The following is an 18,865-nucleotide window of genomic DNA, read 5'->3' as shown; positions in this document are numbered from 1 at the left end:
TTGGCGTGACTGGCCCCGCTCACCGTCGAGGATATACCAGGAAGCTAACTGCTGGTGTCGGTTGTGTTAGATCCAACTCCAGGAGAATCGTGGAAATGAAGATTGTTGCAATGCGATACAGTCTTCTAGCCTACAACTATGACAACCATAGCGTAACTACAGTGGCTGAAGGGTATAACCGGGGCGACAAGTGCATGACCAGGAAAGATAGCTCAGGCTATGAATATGCCATCTCTCTTCGAGCGCCTTGATACTGCAAAGCCATGTCTAGGCCGTGTCAGCCGCACTTTTTGCACAGGGAGAGAGAGTTGTTTTGCTTTGTACCAACCGACAGTGCCCCGTACTATTATTGACCCTTTCACGGTGATCCCGTAGGCGCTGCCATGTTTGATCACGTGGTGAGACGTCCATAGCTTGCCTCAGCTGCCTCCGTTGTCTCTGTGTGTATGCAAAGGATATAGATGACGCCGGTGCGGCTCTGCAAACCTCTGTTTAGGCTTATATCGTAGACAGTGACTGGGTGGACGACACGCGAATCTTTGGCTACAGCTTCAAAGTATATGTAAGCGCTGTCGGAGCTCATTACGCTTTGTCCAAACGGCGCGAGCAGCGTACAAGGTGCTTGTAATAAAAGTGGGGCCAAGAAAGTGTTCCAAGCTCTAATAACTTTCCGCTTACGAAATGAATCAGTATCAGTGTGTTTAACTCTTCGTTCTTTACTTAGCAAATCCTTTTAGGCAGTGCCTTATGACGTTTCTCAGTTAGTAAAGTTGCCTAGGTGGTCACTATCTGATTGTTTATATTTTCTACCTCATCACTCGCGGGTGTGTTCATTTGCGATAGATTTGTTCTTGCTCGACAGAAGGCTTGTAACGTAGATGTTCTGTACGTTGTAATAGTTGGTCGCAAATAATTATCGCTATCCGCTCGCTCATTGTGTGGACCGTCACGAAACGTTCAGCTTTGGACATTAGTGTGCTCTCGGTGTAGTCACCGTCACCCATGCTTCGGGCCATTGGTCAAACTATGCGCCCGTTTACTTATTCTTGATAAGTTGGTGATGGAGTGGCCGTAATATTGCGTGTGAGTCGGAATGTATGTGTGCAGATAACGTGCGACAAACACACTACATGGCAAGAAGCACCGTTACTCCCTTTGACACCGTGTATGTATATATATATATATATATATATATATATATATATATATATATATATATATATATATATATATATATATATATATATATATATACGGTGTATAGTGCTCGTTATAACGAGCACTATACACTCACTCGTGCAGACGTTCCGGGATTGAATTCCTTTTCTTAGAGGTTAGCGCTACACAATGCTGGCGGATGAGTAATGCTTTCTTTTTATCCTCGAGGGGAAACCTTGCGCCGCGAAGAGCCGGCCACACAGGCAGTCCTTGTGTAACTGCGGTCCGTGAGCTTCGACACACAGATTCATTCCGTTCCTTAACGTGCCAGTCACGATTTTTGCAGTCAACTATATGCTGCACACGCCTTCATTCCACCCCTTCATATTTTACAGCATGAATGGAGTACAGTGCGTTAGCGAAAACCCTGTCGCATTTCCGACATGCAGCTGATCGCACAGAAGTGCAGAACAGATTGTGGTTTCCTACTCTTGCGCTTTCGCTGAGGCAACGTGAGATGCGCCACCGAAAGCGCCATCTCGTTTCTCCTGAGCAAACTGCTTCGCGAAAAGGGCCAGTAGAGTTCCAGCACTTGACAGTGGGCAGAACGGTGCCGTCACCTTAAAATATATATGTGTCACATTAACTTGGTCTGCCGTTCACTTCCATTTGCCCCGTCCCCTTATTTTGCGCCTTTCATTGGACTTTTCGTACTCTGTAGATTTAATTGTCTCTCTGCGTGTCATCTTCGAGAGTGTCCTTTCTTTCACAGACGCCGACAGGCGTATACATATATATATGGACTAATCCGCAGCGCGTAAGTCAGCAATATGTATACGTTTGGTTGTACCCCGCGTTTTAGGAAAGAAATGTCCCATTGCTGGTCCGTGCTTCCTGTCTCTGTAGTGTCGTGCGCGCTGCGCGATGCATCATGGAGAAGCCGCTGCTGGCGGGCGGAAGCGCAAACGAACCCGCACGCAAGTGACGCTTGAGCTGTTTATCTGGTTGCGTGCACAAGCGCCTCCTTGCTCTGGCGGCAGGGCTTGCGTTCCATTTGAAGATTTGGAGGCGTTACTCTTGGCGGCATTTCTGTCACTGGTGGTGAGGATGCAATCACAGCCCCCGGCTATATCACTGTAAACGGAAATAAACCCACCTGGGAGTTTTTAGCAGGTGATGTGCCCTAAAACCTCCCCTCCTGAAATATTTACTCCGATGTATGGGAGCAAAACAGCGCCATACCCTCATTTCACTCCGCTGGCTAGCTGCGGGAGTATTAGGGCGACATGACGCGATTTTACTCCGCTTAAAAATCTTCTTCTCCCGTGAAACTCCGACAGGGAGTTTTAAAAAACTCCCCTCCGCCCAAACAGGTTGGTCACGTGGTGCTTCCCATGAGGCTGTGCGCCTCGGCAGCGACAGGGCGCGTTCGGCGGAGTCGGCAGTGCTCATGGCTGACGGTTTGCTTACATCTGTGAAGTGTCGTTCCCTGACAGCGTCTCGTCAATTTGTTTCCCGTATTTCCTTCGAGAAAGTGTTATAGGCATGCCTGAAGCTCACTGTATCTCAGCTTCGACTGCGTTAGCTCTGATCACTTTGCTGACAACGACGAATGCAAGAGGAACGTTTTCAAGTGGGGAAAAAGGCTTAGGTATACATGTTCCTATGAGTGGGCAGCGCCTTCATATACCTTCGAGGTATACCTCGAAGCTGCTCACTGGCTCGTGATGTCAGCTCAGGTTCTGACTGTGTTTTCGTGCTGCGTGACCCTGGCTTGTGTTCTTCAGTACGTGAAATACGACTTCTATGTCCTTTTGGGTACATGCTGACAACATCCAGTGTAATGTTTGAAAGGACCGCGTAGCAATGGCAACAGCAGCCACTGTTCGAGCGACGACGTCCGTGGTTGCACATGAATGGCGTACCCCAAGTTCGTTGCGGTGCTGTGTTGCCAGTGAGAAAGACCGGAGTGCAAGCAACTGTTTTTATGCACCTGTGAACGGATATTCTCGCCCGAAGAAAAACGGTAGGACATAAATATGCATACTGTAAATAAAGCTTCTTATTGAGCGATGTGAGTCGAATTGCTATCGCGCATATAGGTTTTGGTCACGTCGTTGCTTCCGATATTGCATTAACATTACGCTCTATCCGAGACACTGATTTAGACGCATGTCCTGTTGGCTCCGAGTTTAAGGATTCACTCGACAGATCAGTGATGTAGCTCCTTTTCACAACCGAGAGAGATTGCTTGGACGCAGAGCATGTAGTGCGGTGTATAAAATGTATGACTGCGCATTTTTCGGTGTTACGTCGGCTGCTGCGGGTCATGCTCCCACGTAATAATTTCTTGCTACTCTACCACTATATTGCAAAAATTAAATTTTGCTATGAAGCACACGCACTTACATCTTTCTTACTTACTGTAACTAACGCACCACTTTTTCGTCGCGAATGCCGGCAGTGTGCGAAGTCGCTTCAGCACTCGCAGATTGGCATGATAATTTTGAAAAATTACGCCATTAACTTTTTTCTCTCACTATTCTGAATTAACAGTTTTGTGTTGATTAAGGTATTCTGTTAATTTCAGAGAGGCAGATCTCGTATGAACGAGCATGTGAGTCGTAATTCTGAAAACAGCACAGCTGCTCCCTAGGCGGTTTCGAGGCACACAGTATCGTGGCTATATATACTGGCACCGTTGATTCTTGAGTATCGCGTGTACGTGGGATGTCTTTCAAATTTCTGCATTGGGCGTTTCTGAAATGTTTATGTATGTTATGATATATGTGTTTTCATTGACTTGTTTCGTCGAATTTGACGCGATCTCGTGTGCATATTTCCAAATTTGACCAGCAGTCTCTGTATGTAAAGATGTTCGCGCAAACTCACGCGATGCCTCTTTTTATACTCCCGTTGCACCTCGAAAAAACTCCGTCCATTGCAAAGCAATAAATAAGGAAAAGACAGAAAAAACTCCCATAATTCTACGCAAAAACTCCGCTCCTACGGAGTAAAAATTCTACTCCGATCATACGGAGCATAAGAAACTCCGAACCGGGGGGTCGCTAGAGGACAAGCATTATGCTACCACCTCGGAGTTATTTCCGTTTACAGTGTAGGGAAATACAAGACCGTATATAGGCAATGATTTGCGTATACACTGTAAAATAATTTACACCCTTCAAAGTGCAAAATGGTGTAAATGTGTCTATAAATGACACCCGTAGGGCGTCATTTATGTAAATCGCACCCTAACGGTGGGAGTTATAGACCACATTTATATATATATATATATATATATATATATATATATATATATCTGCCACAGGCAACATTTAAGAATTTTTGAAAGTGTTCACTAAAACACCTTGTATATATATATAAAACTTCTCGGTATGGTCCCTGCTTATTGACTGACTGATTGATTGGATTGAACATTAACAATAGGACTATTTCAGAAGCTTAATTTTTATTGAAGGGCCCCAGACTAATTTGGACCCCCAAGCTTTCACTTTTAAAAAGGCGATTAACACGAAGCACAAATACACCAAGGAAAGCAGGACACGCGTGTGCCCCGTCTTCCGTCTTGCCTTGATTTTAAGCCGCTTTTAAAAACTGAAAATCGGAAACATCTCGCCCAGTTTGCCACTATTATGACCTTCCTGTTCCGTTCATTGGGTATGCTGTTAATTGTGCTAACGTCGGTCTTCCCTAATCCTGTAGGGTTCCTTAACGCGAGCTTATAATAAGTATACATAAGCGTTTTCACTTTGCCGCCCGCTGGCTGCAGTGGGACAGCCGCGACCAGTGAGAAAGCCATTGACATGTTGTTCAGCAGCCCACCGCCGTAGTCAATGACGTAACAATTAGGCGTTTTGCAAATTTTGTTTTTATAAATAATTGCATGTTCTGTCTTGAAGGTGGAATAAAACAGTTCCCGCCTTCGGGTAGATTAAGTTCTTTTGCAATTATCGAGAATCTAGCAATTATTGCCACTTAGACTTGATATATAGCTCTCTAAATATGTTCAGACTGCTGGCTTTAAGTGTGTAGACTCCTGACATCTTAGGTTTACTTGATGAAGTCTCAGCAATGACATACACAAAGGCCACGTTTTCCTGTGGATACATGGGCACGTCTTTGTGACTTATGCCCAGTGAACGTTTTATCAGTCTATCTCTCTCTTGTCGGCCAGTAACATCCTCGCAAATGCGCATTCACAAAGAACTCAGAACTGCAGTCTTACAGTAATTTTACATTGAAAGCGTTCCACTCGCTTTGTTCAGTGTCAGTGCTTTGCGTTAGATAAAGTTACGAACCTGAAATGCAATGATATAAATCGGTACGGTGTCGTTTTTTTTTTTTATTTATTCCTGTTAGCTAGGCCTTTGCTCAGACACGTGACCTTTAGAGACACAGGGCCTCTGAGCATGGACGTTTTGTAATGTTTCTGTCTGTCTTTACCCCATCGATTGATCCACAATGAACAAAGGAAATCTTACAGCCTATAACCATCGTGTACCAGAGGACTTCTCTTCCGCCAGCGTCTCATGAGTGTAGCGTTAAACTGATGTTCGGAGTCTTAACTCAACCTCCAGGGAAGAAAATGTGGAAGCATTCTCCCCCAAGAAAGCCTAATGCCGCTTGGAATTTGCACAAAACGCATGAGCACACGATATCGTACACAAAGACTTACGACCGCCTATCTCTGCGATAAGGTGGAGTGTTGTCTCAAATTTACCATATATGGGCAGTTGAAAGTAGCTATTGTGGGCCATGCGGACCATACAAACAATATGAGCACTCATTGTTGTTTTCCTGCTACACTTAATAGTAAATGTACAGTGGCGGCTTAAATCGTTAGTAACATAATACAAAATGGTATGTAACGAACATAAAGGGACGATGCACTGCTATTGGCGATAGAATCATTAGCGGTGAAGAGCTCACAAAGGTATACATTTGAGTCCCCCCATCGACATACTGCCTACCATATTTCTTTGTTGTTGTTTTTTTTTCACCCACCGCAGGAGCTGCATGATTTGGACCAGACAATGCGGTATCTGCAAAGGAGGAGTGCTATTTCCCGGACTTGACATACGACTTGAGTATTCCTCAGTGACTTCGTACCTCAAGTACAAAAGAAAGAATGAATAAAGCGTGTAAAAATGCTTTAAAAATACGTCTTGGCATATAGTGCAGGTAAAATGTTCGTCATAATTTTCGACCCTAAAGTTCAAAGCCACATCGGTAGCGGAAAAGTAAAATATCAGGTAGCCCCTTCCTGTGCGGTCTGTACTACAAGAGCAACTCTTGCCGAGCCGAAGCAAATGAGGACATTTCACTGCGGCGTAGGCGGTGGAGCGCGGTAGTGGATGGTCGCCGTCCCCGCCCACTAAACATCGCCGCAGCCTTTTTTTCTTCTTTTTTTGCTTGCTCACTTCTTCATGTTCATTTTGTTCGGTTCGCCTGACACGCGTTACCCGAGCTAGCACTCCCTTCTCGTGGTTTGCGGAATGGCGGCGCACAGAAGCGCACAGGCAAACGCCTTAGCTCTGTGCTGGCTCCACGATGCAGCCGATATTAAAAAAAAAAAAAAAAAAAGACATGGCAAGTAGAAGGCTCCCTTCCTGCTTTTCTTTCTTTGGCTTCCTCCCAAGCCGTAATACTTTTCACCTCCGGCGCCGGGGCGGCAAAAATACAGGCGCGCCTTCTTGTACAAGCGCGCTTTTACTCCCCTCCGCTTTGTTCACTTAGCTTTCCTTAGTTTTCTTCTGGTTTTCGTTTTCTTCGTTTTCTTTTTGTGTGTATATACTTTCTCGCTTCGTCCGGCGCGCCGCTCCGCAGTCCGCTGTTATTCGTTCGCTCTTCCGATTTGGCCTGAGCGAGACACGGTTGGACACCCCCAGCGAATACGCAGCGGCGGACCGTGTGTCAGCTCCGTCTGCTCCCTGTCGCGTACCGCGCACGCGCGACAAGAACAGAACACAAACAGAAGCAACGTTCGCCTGCTATTGGACGCGAGCAGACGACGCAACGCCGTAGACGCCACAGTGGCGCGCGCTCTCGCCAAACGGCATCCGGGAGAGCGGGCGTGCGTTGTGTGACGTCACATGACTGAGCACCGCCTTTTCAGGCATGCTCCGCCTACAGGGCGAGCACACAGCTCCGCCCCCTCGTCGTCTGCTGGCCGGCCGCAGCAGCCGGTCAGTGCGGTGCCGGTAGCGGCTTTGAGTGCCCCGTGTTTCTTCTCGTCCTCTGCCATGAAGAAGCGTGCGTCGTCTGCTACCACGAGTGCCGCCGGCAACGCGCTGGATTTGGCTACGCGTTGAAAACAAGCGTGTCACGCGGGACGTCCCCCATCGATCGATTGTCCGCTCACGCCCCGTGCTGTGTCGTCTGCTTCTGCTGTAACCCCGAGACGTCCCCGTTGTGTGTCGTCGGCTCGCCACGCTACGCGCGCGCTGCGGCGGGTGGTACGGCGACGTTTCGGATTTTGTGATTGCTCTCCTCTGTGTACCGGCGCGCACGGCGGGCGTGCGCCGCGGTGACCACTCGTGGATTTCCGTGAGGACCGGCCGCGCGCGTTCGCGGCCTGCGGCGACCCTGCTGCAACCATGTCGTCCATGCTGGCCGGCGGTCCCAACATCCTGCAGATGTGCAGGTGAGCTGTCAATCTTCGTAGTTTCCTTTTCTCCACCGTCAACCTGATTGTGAACGCTGTGCCGTGTACATGATTACGCCTGTCTTTAGTTACGGTTGATTTCTTCCTTCTTTTTTTTCTTTTTTTTTGTGTGCAGCTTAAAAAAGGAACATCATGACCCTGTGGAAGACACACAAGCATGACTTAATAATTCAGCGTACCCTCTCCATATCAGTGACAGCATAAGAAAACTGCTAACTTCGTATATCCAACTCTGCGTTTAGCGCTTACACTTGTGAGAAAGGTAGTTTCGATAGTAAGAAGCAACGTTTTCTCGGACGTGACTTATGACGTGTGAAATACACTGTCCGTTATGTATCGTGGTTGCACAACTTATTTGAGGATAAGCCGCCTCTTTAGGCTAAACTTGGATTTATATAGCTTAGATAGGATTATTTCTGTATATTTACCACCCTTATTGGCCAAATTTCGCATGGCTGGATGAAATGTAGTAGCCTGCATTAGCCAGATTACCAAGTTACAGGCACATGCTCATTTAAATAAAGTTTGAAATCCAACAACAAGAATTCTTGAAACTTTTGATATCAGCAGTGTCCAATAACATCTCAAGCAGTGGCTGGTACGGATCACCATGGGATGCACTTTGAGTATTCACGGCTTTGTGTATTGCCATTAATTATGTATTCACGGCTTGGCAATTCTATATAGTAGCATGTGTGTCATTCTTTGATATGCATATATGTGCGCATGTAGCAATAAATACGGCCGTTGGCATGCGCGCGTTAAGTATTTGACAAGTTTGAATGGTCCTTTGGCTCACGCTCGCAACGTTTGATATACATAACATTTTGGTGTTTAGATCTACATTTACAAATTTGTAAAGCAGTTCCCACTGCGTTTCTTTAACATTGTATTTGCTAACATTAACACACTATCAACACAAAAAAAAACAATAACTACGTCAGTGTCTGTTGAGTACAGCGACGATTTTTCCGTCTCTTTTATTTTTTCGCATACAATTGTTTTTACAGGCCCTCACACCGGTACCTAAACAAACAAATTAAGATATACGCTAACATATAGAGACTAGTTATACGCTTCTTAGAGGATATATTGTAAAGAAATAAAAGTTATTTCTCAAAATTTCTTCGTTGAGTCTGATTACATCCAGCTGAAATGCCCACAGTGGTCCCAGAGTGCGTTTGTGATGTATATGGTACACGTACGTTCATATTTCGTGATTTCTTAAAAAAGAAAAAACATCGAATATTTTACATAAACATTGCCATTTATTTTATATTTTCTTCATTTTGTTTCAATAAATCGGGCAGATTTTAGGCTCAGGTATTGATCCAGTACAAGCAGTAGAAAAGCACATAGATATTTGTGCTTTTTAAGCAAGAATACATCTGCGGTGAAATCGGGGATCGCTTCATTAGTTTACAACACTGTTTGTAGGCAAACAAGTGGACATTTTACGTATGTAGTACTTTCTAGATAGCTCTAAAAATTTCTTCTTAGCTGCAGGTAACGCGTTTGTTTTATCAGGCTAAGTACAAAGCTTTGGCTAGCGCACACAGCATTTTTTCTAACCCAGGGAATGTAGTGTCGATAGCCAATTTTCATAACTTTCGTTGACATGTACACGCTTCAGAGCCTGGAACCTGTACGGTTCTCCAAATAAACAACTCTAACAAGGTTGATTATAGCAGCTTACACTTTCGGTCAGCAGCAGGAACAGGCAAAAGATCTACACACAATTACATGTCATCTAGCGGCAAAGTCATCAAACACGTGGAGAGGATCCCGGGATGTTCGGCATAGAAGAAAAAAAATTGACAAGCAGTCGCCTATACTGGGGTCACATCTCGCCTGGTTAGCTACCATCAGAGCATGGAACAAAGGTGTCGTTATTTATTTAATATACGTTGGTGCATCGAAGGAAGTGCCAGAGCATGCGTCGTTAGCTCGTACGACCATTGTGTGACAGTAGAGCAAGCGACTAAAGTGAGCCGATCGAGATATGTGGTCAGTGTCGTTGGCTTGCTTACAGTGTGTGTCATTTCAGCGTTCCTCTTCGCTCTTGCTATATACGCCCAGTTGTCAAACAAATGTTGGAAACCATGCATTCGCGTGACAAAGGCTCTATAGCGAGAATTCGTGGGTTCGATTTTTTTTATTTTTATCGCGTCATTTTAACGAAAAAAAAAACAGCAATTGCCTTTGGGCCCTTATTTGTAAGATGGTATAGGGATCTAATCAACAATCTGTATATAAGTTAACTTAGATGAGACAATGTTCCCGGGCAAAATTGAACCGGGACAGCATGTGAGAATTCGCTTTCAACGATCATAAAACTCGGCAAAGAACAAAAATTTAAATATGCGATCGATGATCGCAAAATTTTCATGTTACCATAATTATTTTGCATCTGTGCAAGCCCTTATTCCAGTGTCAATTCAATATCGCATAACTTCTGCCTTGTGCTAAATTATTTAACTCAGAAGCGGTTGAAAGTCATAATGAAAATGAAATTGCATGATACTGGGCTTTGCAGGTCTTTACCACTTGTGCTTGACATAAGGCTTCAGATATTAAAATTGCCTTGTCAAGAATATGAAAGTGTAACGAGACAAATTCTAGTGCATCAGTGCACAATTTGTTGGCGTTTGTCGTCGATTACTAAGTTGCAGGCTATATAAGCCAACTACGGTGAACTTGCTGTCGGGTGTTGTTGAAGAGCATCCTAAAGACTTAGCTGAATATTGGCGTGAACGCAACGTGCCCTGTTTCCCGAGGTACTCAAAAAAATCTCACAAACACCCTAAATCGAAGCAGTTATGCTGCTTCACAATCAAGAGAACGTGGCCAATGTTCATACACAGAGCAGTGTGCCGTTTGCCTAAGTGCCTTCAGAGTTGCATTCTCAAAAGCAGAGGGCTGTTCAAGAGGACAAGCATTTGTGGGCGTCTCTGCTATGGCGCCGATAAAGCTGTGCATAAATCGATGTCAGGCTACAGGACGTGTTGAGAAAGAGATATCAGATCAATAACTCATATATTCGTACATACAAAGCCATATTTGTTGAAATGAAAGCGGGCAATTAGTCGCTACATCTTTCAGCTAGGGAAGTTTAGAGATGACTACTGGTACAGGTAGAGAAGCGGCGAGTGGAATTTAAGATATAATGAGCAATAGGAACGCCTGTTGAGAACGCAATGCAGATTTTTGAATATATCTACCTATTTGTTAGGCTTTTAAGCATATCCGGATTTCAATTTTCGACGCTACGGAAATACAAGATGATAAAAAGAGACACTTTCAAGTTTTCAAACGTTGGTTCTGAACTGGATCCTTGTTTCATTGGCTAATAAACCAAGCAGTTCCCACATCATCTCCGAAAAGACGCGATCTTCACTTCATAAAGCATGTAGAAGTCGTTTCACTAAAAGCTGCTTTCTTGGCTCCCTCATGCCTTCCTACCGATTCAATGGAAACTGAGTTATCGCTCACCAAAGCTTTAGACAAAATTAAACTGGCCGCGTTATAAAAATATCAATGAACAAATCTCTTCTTCTGGAAAATAATAGTCACCTCAATATGCCGTGTGACTTTATAGGCCACGTGTATCAACGGAATGAATAATGTCGCCGTGTAAGTGCTACTTGGCAACTCTCCAAAATTATCCGGCTTATTATAAAGGAACAGTGACTATGCACCGTGTTCGCGTCTGTTTTCGTAGCGACGCCGTTCGGTACTAACATTAATAGCACATTTGGGACTAAATTATCGTTGATGTCATTAGGTCCTACACTACACTTTATAGTCACTAATCGACACCACTCTTTATTTAAATGGACTCTTACGAAACATCTCCGCTTTGGCTGATAAATCAGATTTGCTTGATAAAATATTTTTTTCGGAACTGTAATTTTGTTAACCTCACGGTGATATGTTCACTATCAGAAGAAAAATAAGCGTGACAGTTCCAATGGTATTTAAATTTTTCGCGTAAATAACAACGCCGGTACGTCAGTGTGACGTCATGAATTTGTAAGTTTTTTTTTTTTTCTTGTATGGGTGCTGTTCTCCTTCAGCAAATGTAACTGAAGCTCGCGTCGAGTGCAGCCGCTTAATCAACAGCGATTTCAACAACGTTACAGACCAGCTACTATAGAGACATGGTGGGGATGTAATGGCAGCGATTACAACAATATAGTATATACCATCTCGGGGAATCATTCGGCATTGTACTTGTCAGTGAGATTACCACTTCGTTCAGTGTCTGCTGATGTGTCCGTAAGATTTCGTGATACAAGGAGGGCATGGGGTTATGCAGCAGGGGGGCTACACGAGAAAGCTCTCGCTGACTTTGAAAACGTTTTTCGGCGTTTCTTGCCATAATTTTCTCTTTTTCTTTTTTTTTTGGGTGTGGTAGAAGGTAAGTTTAGGAAACAGCTCGAATCGTTAGCGACCCTTTAGGGCTGTGGTAGGCTTTAAATTCAAGGCTTGACGCCGCGGTGGGACTAGATGCGTGCGCGAACTAGGGCGATGGTTCGTTATGTTGAGCAAGAAATTTTGACTGAGTCTTGCCTATTTTGATTTCTTCATGTTTTTGTTGGTGCTGGTCCTTCTGTGTTTCTGGCTCTTATAGGTTCAGTGACTTGCGGATAAGATTTCCTTCACTGTCATGTAATCGTTGAGGAAGTAACGCAGTCAAGTTTATTTTGATATTGAAAACTTCGTGTGCATTGCGCGAAAATGTCACATAATCACAGAACCACCGTCACGTGAGACAGCAGATACTAATGGACACACAGAGACCGCGGTTGGCAGGACGCCTAATTATGTGGCAGCCTCCTATATTAAACAACTTAACACGTTGATCCATGCTGTGAGCAACGAGTGTGCCTATTTATGAATTTGTTTTCGCATTGTGTCTTGAACTTGAGTTAGGAGCAGTTTCGTTAACAGCGGACCATTTGTTCAGCTGCGCTCCGACGGGCACGACTAAACGAGTTGTGGTCAGTGAGACTAGAAAAAAAGTGCATTCAAATATTGTTTAACACGGTCATCGTCATTTTCGCTTGAATAGGCCGCTTGAACAGTGGTGATCCGTTTCAATATACTCCATAATGCAGACGCGAGTGTGCGTTGAGGTGAGCCGCTTTTATCTATATATGCACGAACGGTCACCTTTGCAGATCTCTCTTGAACATCTTACTGTGTTTGTGACAACGATCGCTTTCCGTGTGCCCGAGCATACTCAACCTGCGGGCGTGGCTTCCACGCAAAATTTTCCATGTGAAACAATCTCAGCCCTGGATTGCCCAAACCCACTTTCACATCACTGAAAAAGTGCAACTTGTTCACCGTTATGTTAGACCATAGAGAGTACGTTTGAGCAAAAATAATTTAATTGTTACTTTATTTATCATTTAATTGGTATAGTTACAAATTATTGATTGGTCTGTTGAACTACACACAGCTGAAGCTTCACTCTAGCATATCAAAAACGCAACTATGCATGGATAAGGACCACGCCTGTACCGGGCTTCAGTCACCATTTTGAGGCATTAAACTCAGCGCAGCATAGTGTATAAATGAAATTTTTGGCATTGTAGGGCTACAAGCTGTTCGGCTGAAGAGCCTGCTCTCTTTAGCTGTTTCGTGCTCTCTGCGAAAACGGGGACACTGTTATGCATACAGAGATTGCCTATACATTTCGTCTGAAGTGTAAACCAAGCTGTAACCATTGTGTACGCTTTTTGGGATTGGCAGTGTCACCACATCTTGAGGCGCATATATATCGACGTGGTGAAGCGTGTATATTTTTTATCTCGCTTATTTATTTTATCTCGAAAGCGCATATGTTTCCAGTGCTTTCACTAAGTAGCTAAATGCACAATATATATTTTGCACTTAGCCACTTTGTGAAAGCAACGGATCTGATACTCGCAGGTTAACGAAACCTCTAAGGCGATTACCTTAAAAGAAAGAGTGACTTGGCTCACCGAAAGCTTATCTGAACATAGAACACAATAGATGTGGCAGAGTGTTGTATTCCACATACATCGCACGGGACTCCCACACATAAATTGCGGTAATCTACAAAGAACTGTTTGAGGCACAGATGATTGGGAAACAGGCGCATGTCCTTAGGGTACACAACTGGCGAGCCGTGACTTCAGAAATACACAATATGTGTTCATTGCGGAAAATCTTTCGTTTTCTTTGTGTATATACACCGCCATGGTTCTACCCGCTATAATCACGTGCCCCTCCCCCTCTATCAATCGTGTGCGAACCATCTGTTTCTGCTTTCGCTTCGAAGGTTTCTATATACTAGCACGCTGCCACGTATGGGGCGAGGAGGTAGCGCCAGGAAATGGATTGCGAAACGAACTACAGGGAACCAAACAAACTAAAGCAATCGGGTGAAGGAGCTTCTTCCTCAATGGTGGACGAGCGGTTCCCGAGCGAATGTATGGTTCGTTGTGAGCGTGTCAAAAGAGGATAAAGCTTTTATGTAGTTTTCTTTAGAGCGGTAGGATGTGATTGAGGGAGAGGTACAGCGAGGGGTGAAGGTGAAGGAAAGGAGTTAGTTGGCAACCTGGAGTTGACCAGCCGTGCGTGCAATTTCCGTTTTCTTTCTTTTTACCATATAGAGTCTCAGATTTACGACGATATGCAGCTGCGTAGCCGTCAGATGGGCGGGGAACCCTAGCCTCACACACATGTTTCACAGTTGAAGCCTCCATCCGGCGCCAGCGTGTGTTATGGGAGAGCTAAGCCTTACGTTTATGTAGTACATCTCCAGTTGGTTACCCGTTTCATAGCGGCTGAAGGCTTGAAAGCTGTGCAACATATCTGTGAACTCAATTGAAGAATAACTCGAAACGACCTCGCAATACACATTATTAAGGTTATGTGAGGCGAGGCCTTATGACGCTTGTCTACAAGTATGCATGCACTCTACGGACCCGAAGTGTAGAAGGAAAGTTTTTGGTGTACGGAATGGTGATGCACCCCTGAACAATCTTTGGTTTGTCGCTTGGACCCGGCATACATAGGTGACGCTTCACCTCTGACCACATGCTTTGGAGTTTTCCGCATCGACCTTGTACTTCCTGGTGTGGAGAAATAACACCCATGCGTGTTAGTGCGGAGATCACTGTACAACGTACTTAACACCTGTATTTACAAAGAAAGCAGGATCAGGCCTGGTCAAGAGCAAGTCAGTTTTGGAATGCTCTTTACCAGTTTAGAAAAACTTGCACAAGCTGATGTAAGGATGATTATGCAGCTGTGCACCGAAAGAGAGAGAGAGTGAAATGAGATATGTAAGACAGGGAGGTTAACCGGAAGATGGATATCCAGGTTACTACCCTGCACTGGGGGGGGGGGGGGGCGGGGTAAGGGGAGACAGAAAGATAAAGAAGAATGCACATGCATAGAAGCATATTGATGTCACTACAGCTTCGTAACAGATTTTCGAATGGCTGTATAGCTGATTACTCTTCCCGTACGATTCTTGCATGAAGATATGACACTCTATAAAGTATAAAACAATTTGCGAGAATACATCTATAAAAGCGCTTATACAGTTGAGTTGCGTCATGTCATCAAGGAATTGCAGAGAACGATATTTTTTTGTTTATTTACCTAAAGAGATATAAGGATACTGATATTGAAGTTAGCTTTCAATTGTTTAAAAGATCAGTCCGAAAACCTGTCGTTTTCTTGTTTGTTTTTTTCTGATGAAGGTACTTTAATAACAGTGTTCGATAACGTCCTGCACTTTTGAATTCTTGCTTTGCGCCTTAAGCAGAACATCCTCAAAAATTATTGGCGCAAGAAAATATTTGGATGGTCCCATCCAAAGACACTGAGTAGCACTCGGTGTGGGCTTATAAAGCAATGGACACTGAGAAACTTCATGAGCAACGGCTTCTTTCCAAGCGCATCTATGCCAGTCGATCCGGCGGACATTGGTCACGCCTGAACACGTAACGGACACGTCACTCAGCGACCACCCCATGACGTGGCACGCATTGCGTAGGAAGCAGCAGAACTATGACAACGTGCCGCACTGGGGAGGTAAAGAAGTCGTCCACGTGTGTCGCCACCAAAGCACACAAGACACAGAAAGGAGCGATGAGCAACATGTCCCTGCCGCGCAACTGGCCTTCGCATATATATATGTATGTAGTGTATATCGTCTCCCGGAAATCACCGGCAACTGATATAGCATCTGCCTCCACCGCATGACTGTCATGCGGTTCTCGTACACGAAGCAGTCACCACGATGGGCCTGAGACAACCGTTGCACGTTTCTAAACTCGGCAGAGCGGCGTGGACAAGCACGTTTTTAAAGAGCTGTCCGTTAGAGCATGGGCACGCGCCCATGCTCTAACTCGAGCACTTCCTCCAAGATGTGTTGTTCCGTTGCACTGCCGCTTCGGGAAACGCCCGTCGTCCTTGTCGTCTGCTTAGGAGTCCTCTCACGCATCGTCCGCTACTGTGCACGTCACGAACTCACGCAATAGCTTGCGTCGTTGCCGATGTCGTCTGCATGCTCATACTACATGCCCGCGCGTGCGCGTGTGTGTACACAGCCCCAGAAGAACAAGAAAGCAGGCGACCGTTTCAATCAACATGTCGCGCTGGGGTTGTTTGCCGTATATGCATGCGCACAAGTACGAACCAGGATGTAGAGGTATAACAGAGCCCTATGGGATAGGACTCGTCCGGAGCTGAGGCATCAACGCCGTACCGAGTCTCAGCACATAGCGAACAGAAACGGCGCCTCTCTTGCAGACACGCGCATGCGTTACGGGAGCTACTTCCTGCGCTTCCACCTTTCAACCGGTGGCCTCGCGCTTGTCAGCTAGGCCTAACGTGGCGTCGCCAAGCAAAAGAAGAAGGGCCTTGCGAAGCGATGTTGTCGTCCCCCTGCGGTGCTGCAGGTTTTCTCTCGTTTCTTCTTTTGTTTTTGTTTTTTTGTTTTTGTTTTAGCTATCGCGCTGCGCGTCGAAGACCTGCGGGGCCCTGTCAGTCAGCAGTCTATACCATAAGGATCATTGTGGTTGCGCGTATTTATAGAAGGATGTAGAAGGGGGGAATGCCGCGAGGAGGAGCTTTGCAACCGGACGCCGCGCCGCGCGCCCCTGTCGTCTTGGGACGCTTCGAATGTTACCCTCTCGCTCGCTGAAGCCTACCGCTTGTCTCAGACCTGCGAGCCAACTGTCTTCGACGACTAGTCGGCGCGGGCTTCCGGCGACTGACAACTCGTAGGCTGCCTTTCCAGCTGCCTTTGACGCTTCTGAACGCGCACGGCCAAACCGCGCTAGAGGGCTCATCCACGTCTGGACGGCGGCACTATGTGCTTTGCTCTTTTTAATTATTGCACCTGCCGTCTGCTATAGCAGGCGTCGGCGCCAGGGGCGCGCACTCGTCGGTGTATACGTACATCCCGCTAACAAGGCGCCAGCATGGCGCGGCATAGCCAAGCCAGATCGGATGCGTAGCTCCGGTCAAAGACGAGCTCCCGCTCAGCGAATGACAGGATTAATAATCGAATACGGAGTAGGAGAAAAAAAAAAGAAGGAAGGAGCACGCAGAGAGGGCTTTGAGTGGTATACGTATATAAGAAACTGCGGAGAGTGGGAGTGTCTCCTTGTTTCTTGTTATTCTCACGCTGTCAGAGACGGCAGCCTTTGCAGGTTTATGTGCATTTATGTATGATTGTAAGGTGCACAGCCCCTGTAGGCAAGGTGGTTCGTCTCTTCTTCAGGACGACTTCTGCAAGCGGTGTCGAGTGCGTCGTCTGCGTCACGCGGTACCAGACGACATGCAGGTTGCAGGGGTAACGGCAATCGTACCTTAGACTAAGGCTGGTTGTTTGTGCAGGGAACCGATGATATAACTGTGCTTTCAAAACATGCGAAAAAGCGTAACTTCGCTGTAAAATAATTTACACCCTTAAAAGTGATAATGGGCGTAGATGTGTCTATAAATAATATAAACCACAGCCTAAAGGTGGGAGTTATAGACACATTTACACCCTTTTTCACTTTTAAGGGTGTAAATTATTTTACAGTGTTCTCTGTTTTCCTTTGATGAATCTGGTATGTTCTTGTCAGTGGTATAGTACCAAGAGGGTGAGAGTGCGAATGACAAACATTAAGGCGCCTTTCACTTCTGCAACAGGCTGGGCCTTTATAGTTACGGCTTTACAATGTCGCCGCCATAACAATACGAGTGAAAGGCATACATAACTCTCCTGTTCGGTTTGGTCGTTTTCTGACTCTGATGGGCGGGCGGCGCTGTTTGATTTGATGACACCGTTAAGCTGAAATTTGGTGCAGCAGTTTCGTGCCTATTATCGCACCAGCAACTATAAATACTGAAGCTGTTTGTCATTTAGCCGAAGTTGACATATTAGCCGGCCCTGTAAAGGATCGTGCTGGTGGGCAAATGGAGACGGAGATTAAAAGTAGCCGAAGCAAAAGTCAACGCCCAAACAGTGTCGGTGCATTGGTTAAGAAAAAAAGAAAGAAAGGAAGTGAGAATGATGTGAAGTAATACCGCGACTGTACGTGTATGTTTGCCTGCGACGGGGGCTGCAACGCTTCCAAAGAAGGCACACTGGGCGGAGAAAAGGCACAGCAGGGGGGCGTCGGAAGCGGGGGAGTCGCGAGCGCCATGGTAGGGCATACACGCGAACGCGGAACTGGTCGTCTGCTCGCCGCTGCTCGCACGACCGGCACCAGGTATTGCTTTTTTGCGATTCTCTTTTATTTTTCTTTCTCCCATGTCAAATTTGTCTGCGGATTCTTGTTGCGCCTGTCGGAGGACGCCGATTGAAGACGGTTTTCGACGTGTACCGCAGCTCGGGTAAATGCACCGGGGAAATGACACGAGTGTCGGTTTTCGCTCCGTCTGCTCATCCCCTGCGGACGATTTGCTTCGTCTGTCCTTGTTGTCTGCTTTGTTTTCTTTCGCGGCTGCCTTTCTTGCGGTCGCAAAGCAGGCGGT

General features: G+C 45.7%; 1 protein-coding gene across 1 annotated transcript in view; it reads left to right on the top strand.

Annotated features, from left to right (window-relative positions):
• Positions 1 to 7,385: 7,385 nt before the first annotated feature.
• dysf (neuronal PAS domain protein dysfusion) overlaps positions 7,386 to 18,865 on the top strand; it is a 164,394-nt gene continuing 152,914 nt past the window's right edge. The window contains exon 1 of the mRNA XM_075698796.1: positions 7,386 to 7,825. Coding sequence (XP_075554911.1) covers positions 7,779 to 7,825 — 47 coding nt within the window. The 5' untranslated portion in view covers positions 7,386 to 7,778. The remainder of the gene's footprint in view (positions 7,826 to 18,865) is intronic.

This window comes from Dermacentor variabilis, chromosome 7 (genome assembly GCF_050947875.1).
Source record: "Dermacentor variabilis isolate Ectoservices chromosome 7, ASM5094787v1, whole genome shotgun sequence".
NCBI lineage: Eukaryota > Metazoa > Arthropoda > Arachnida > Ixodida > Ixodidae > Dermacentor > Dermacentor variabilis.
This window is presented reverse-complemented; position numbering and strand designations above follow the sequence as displayed.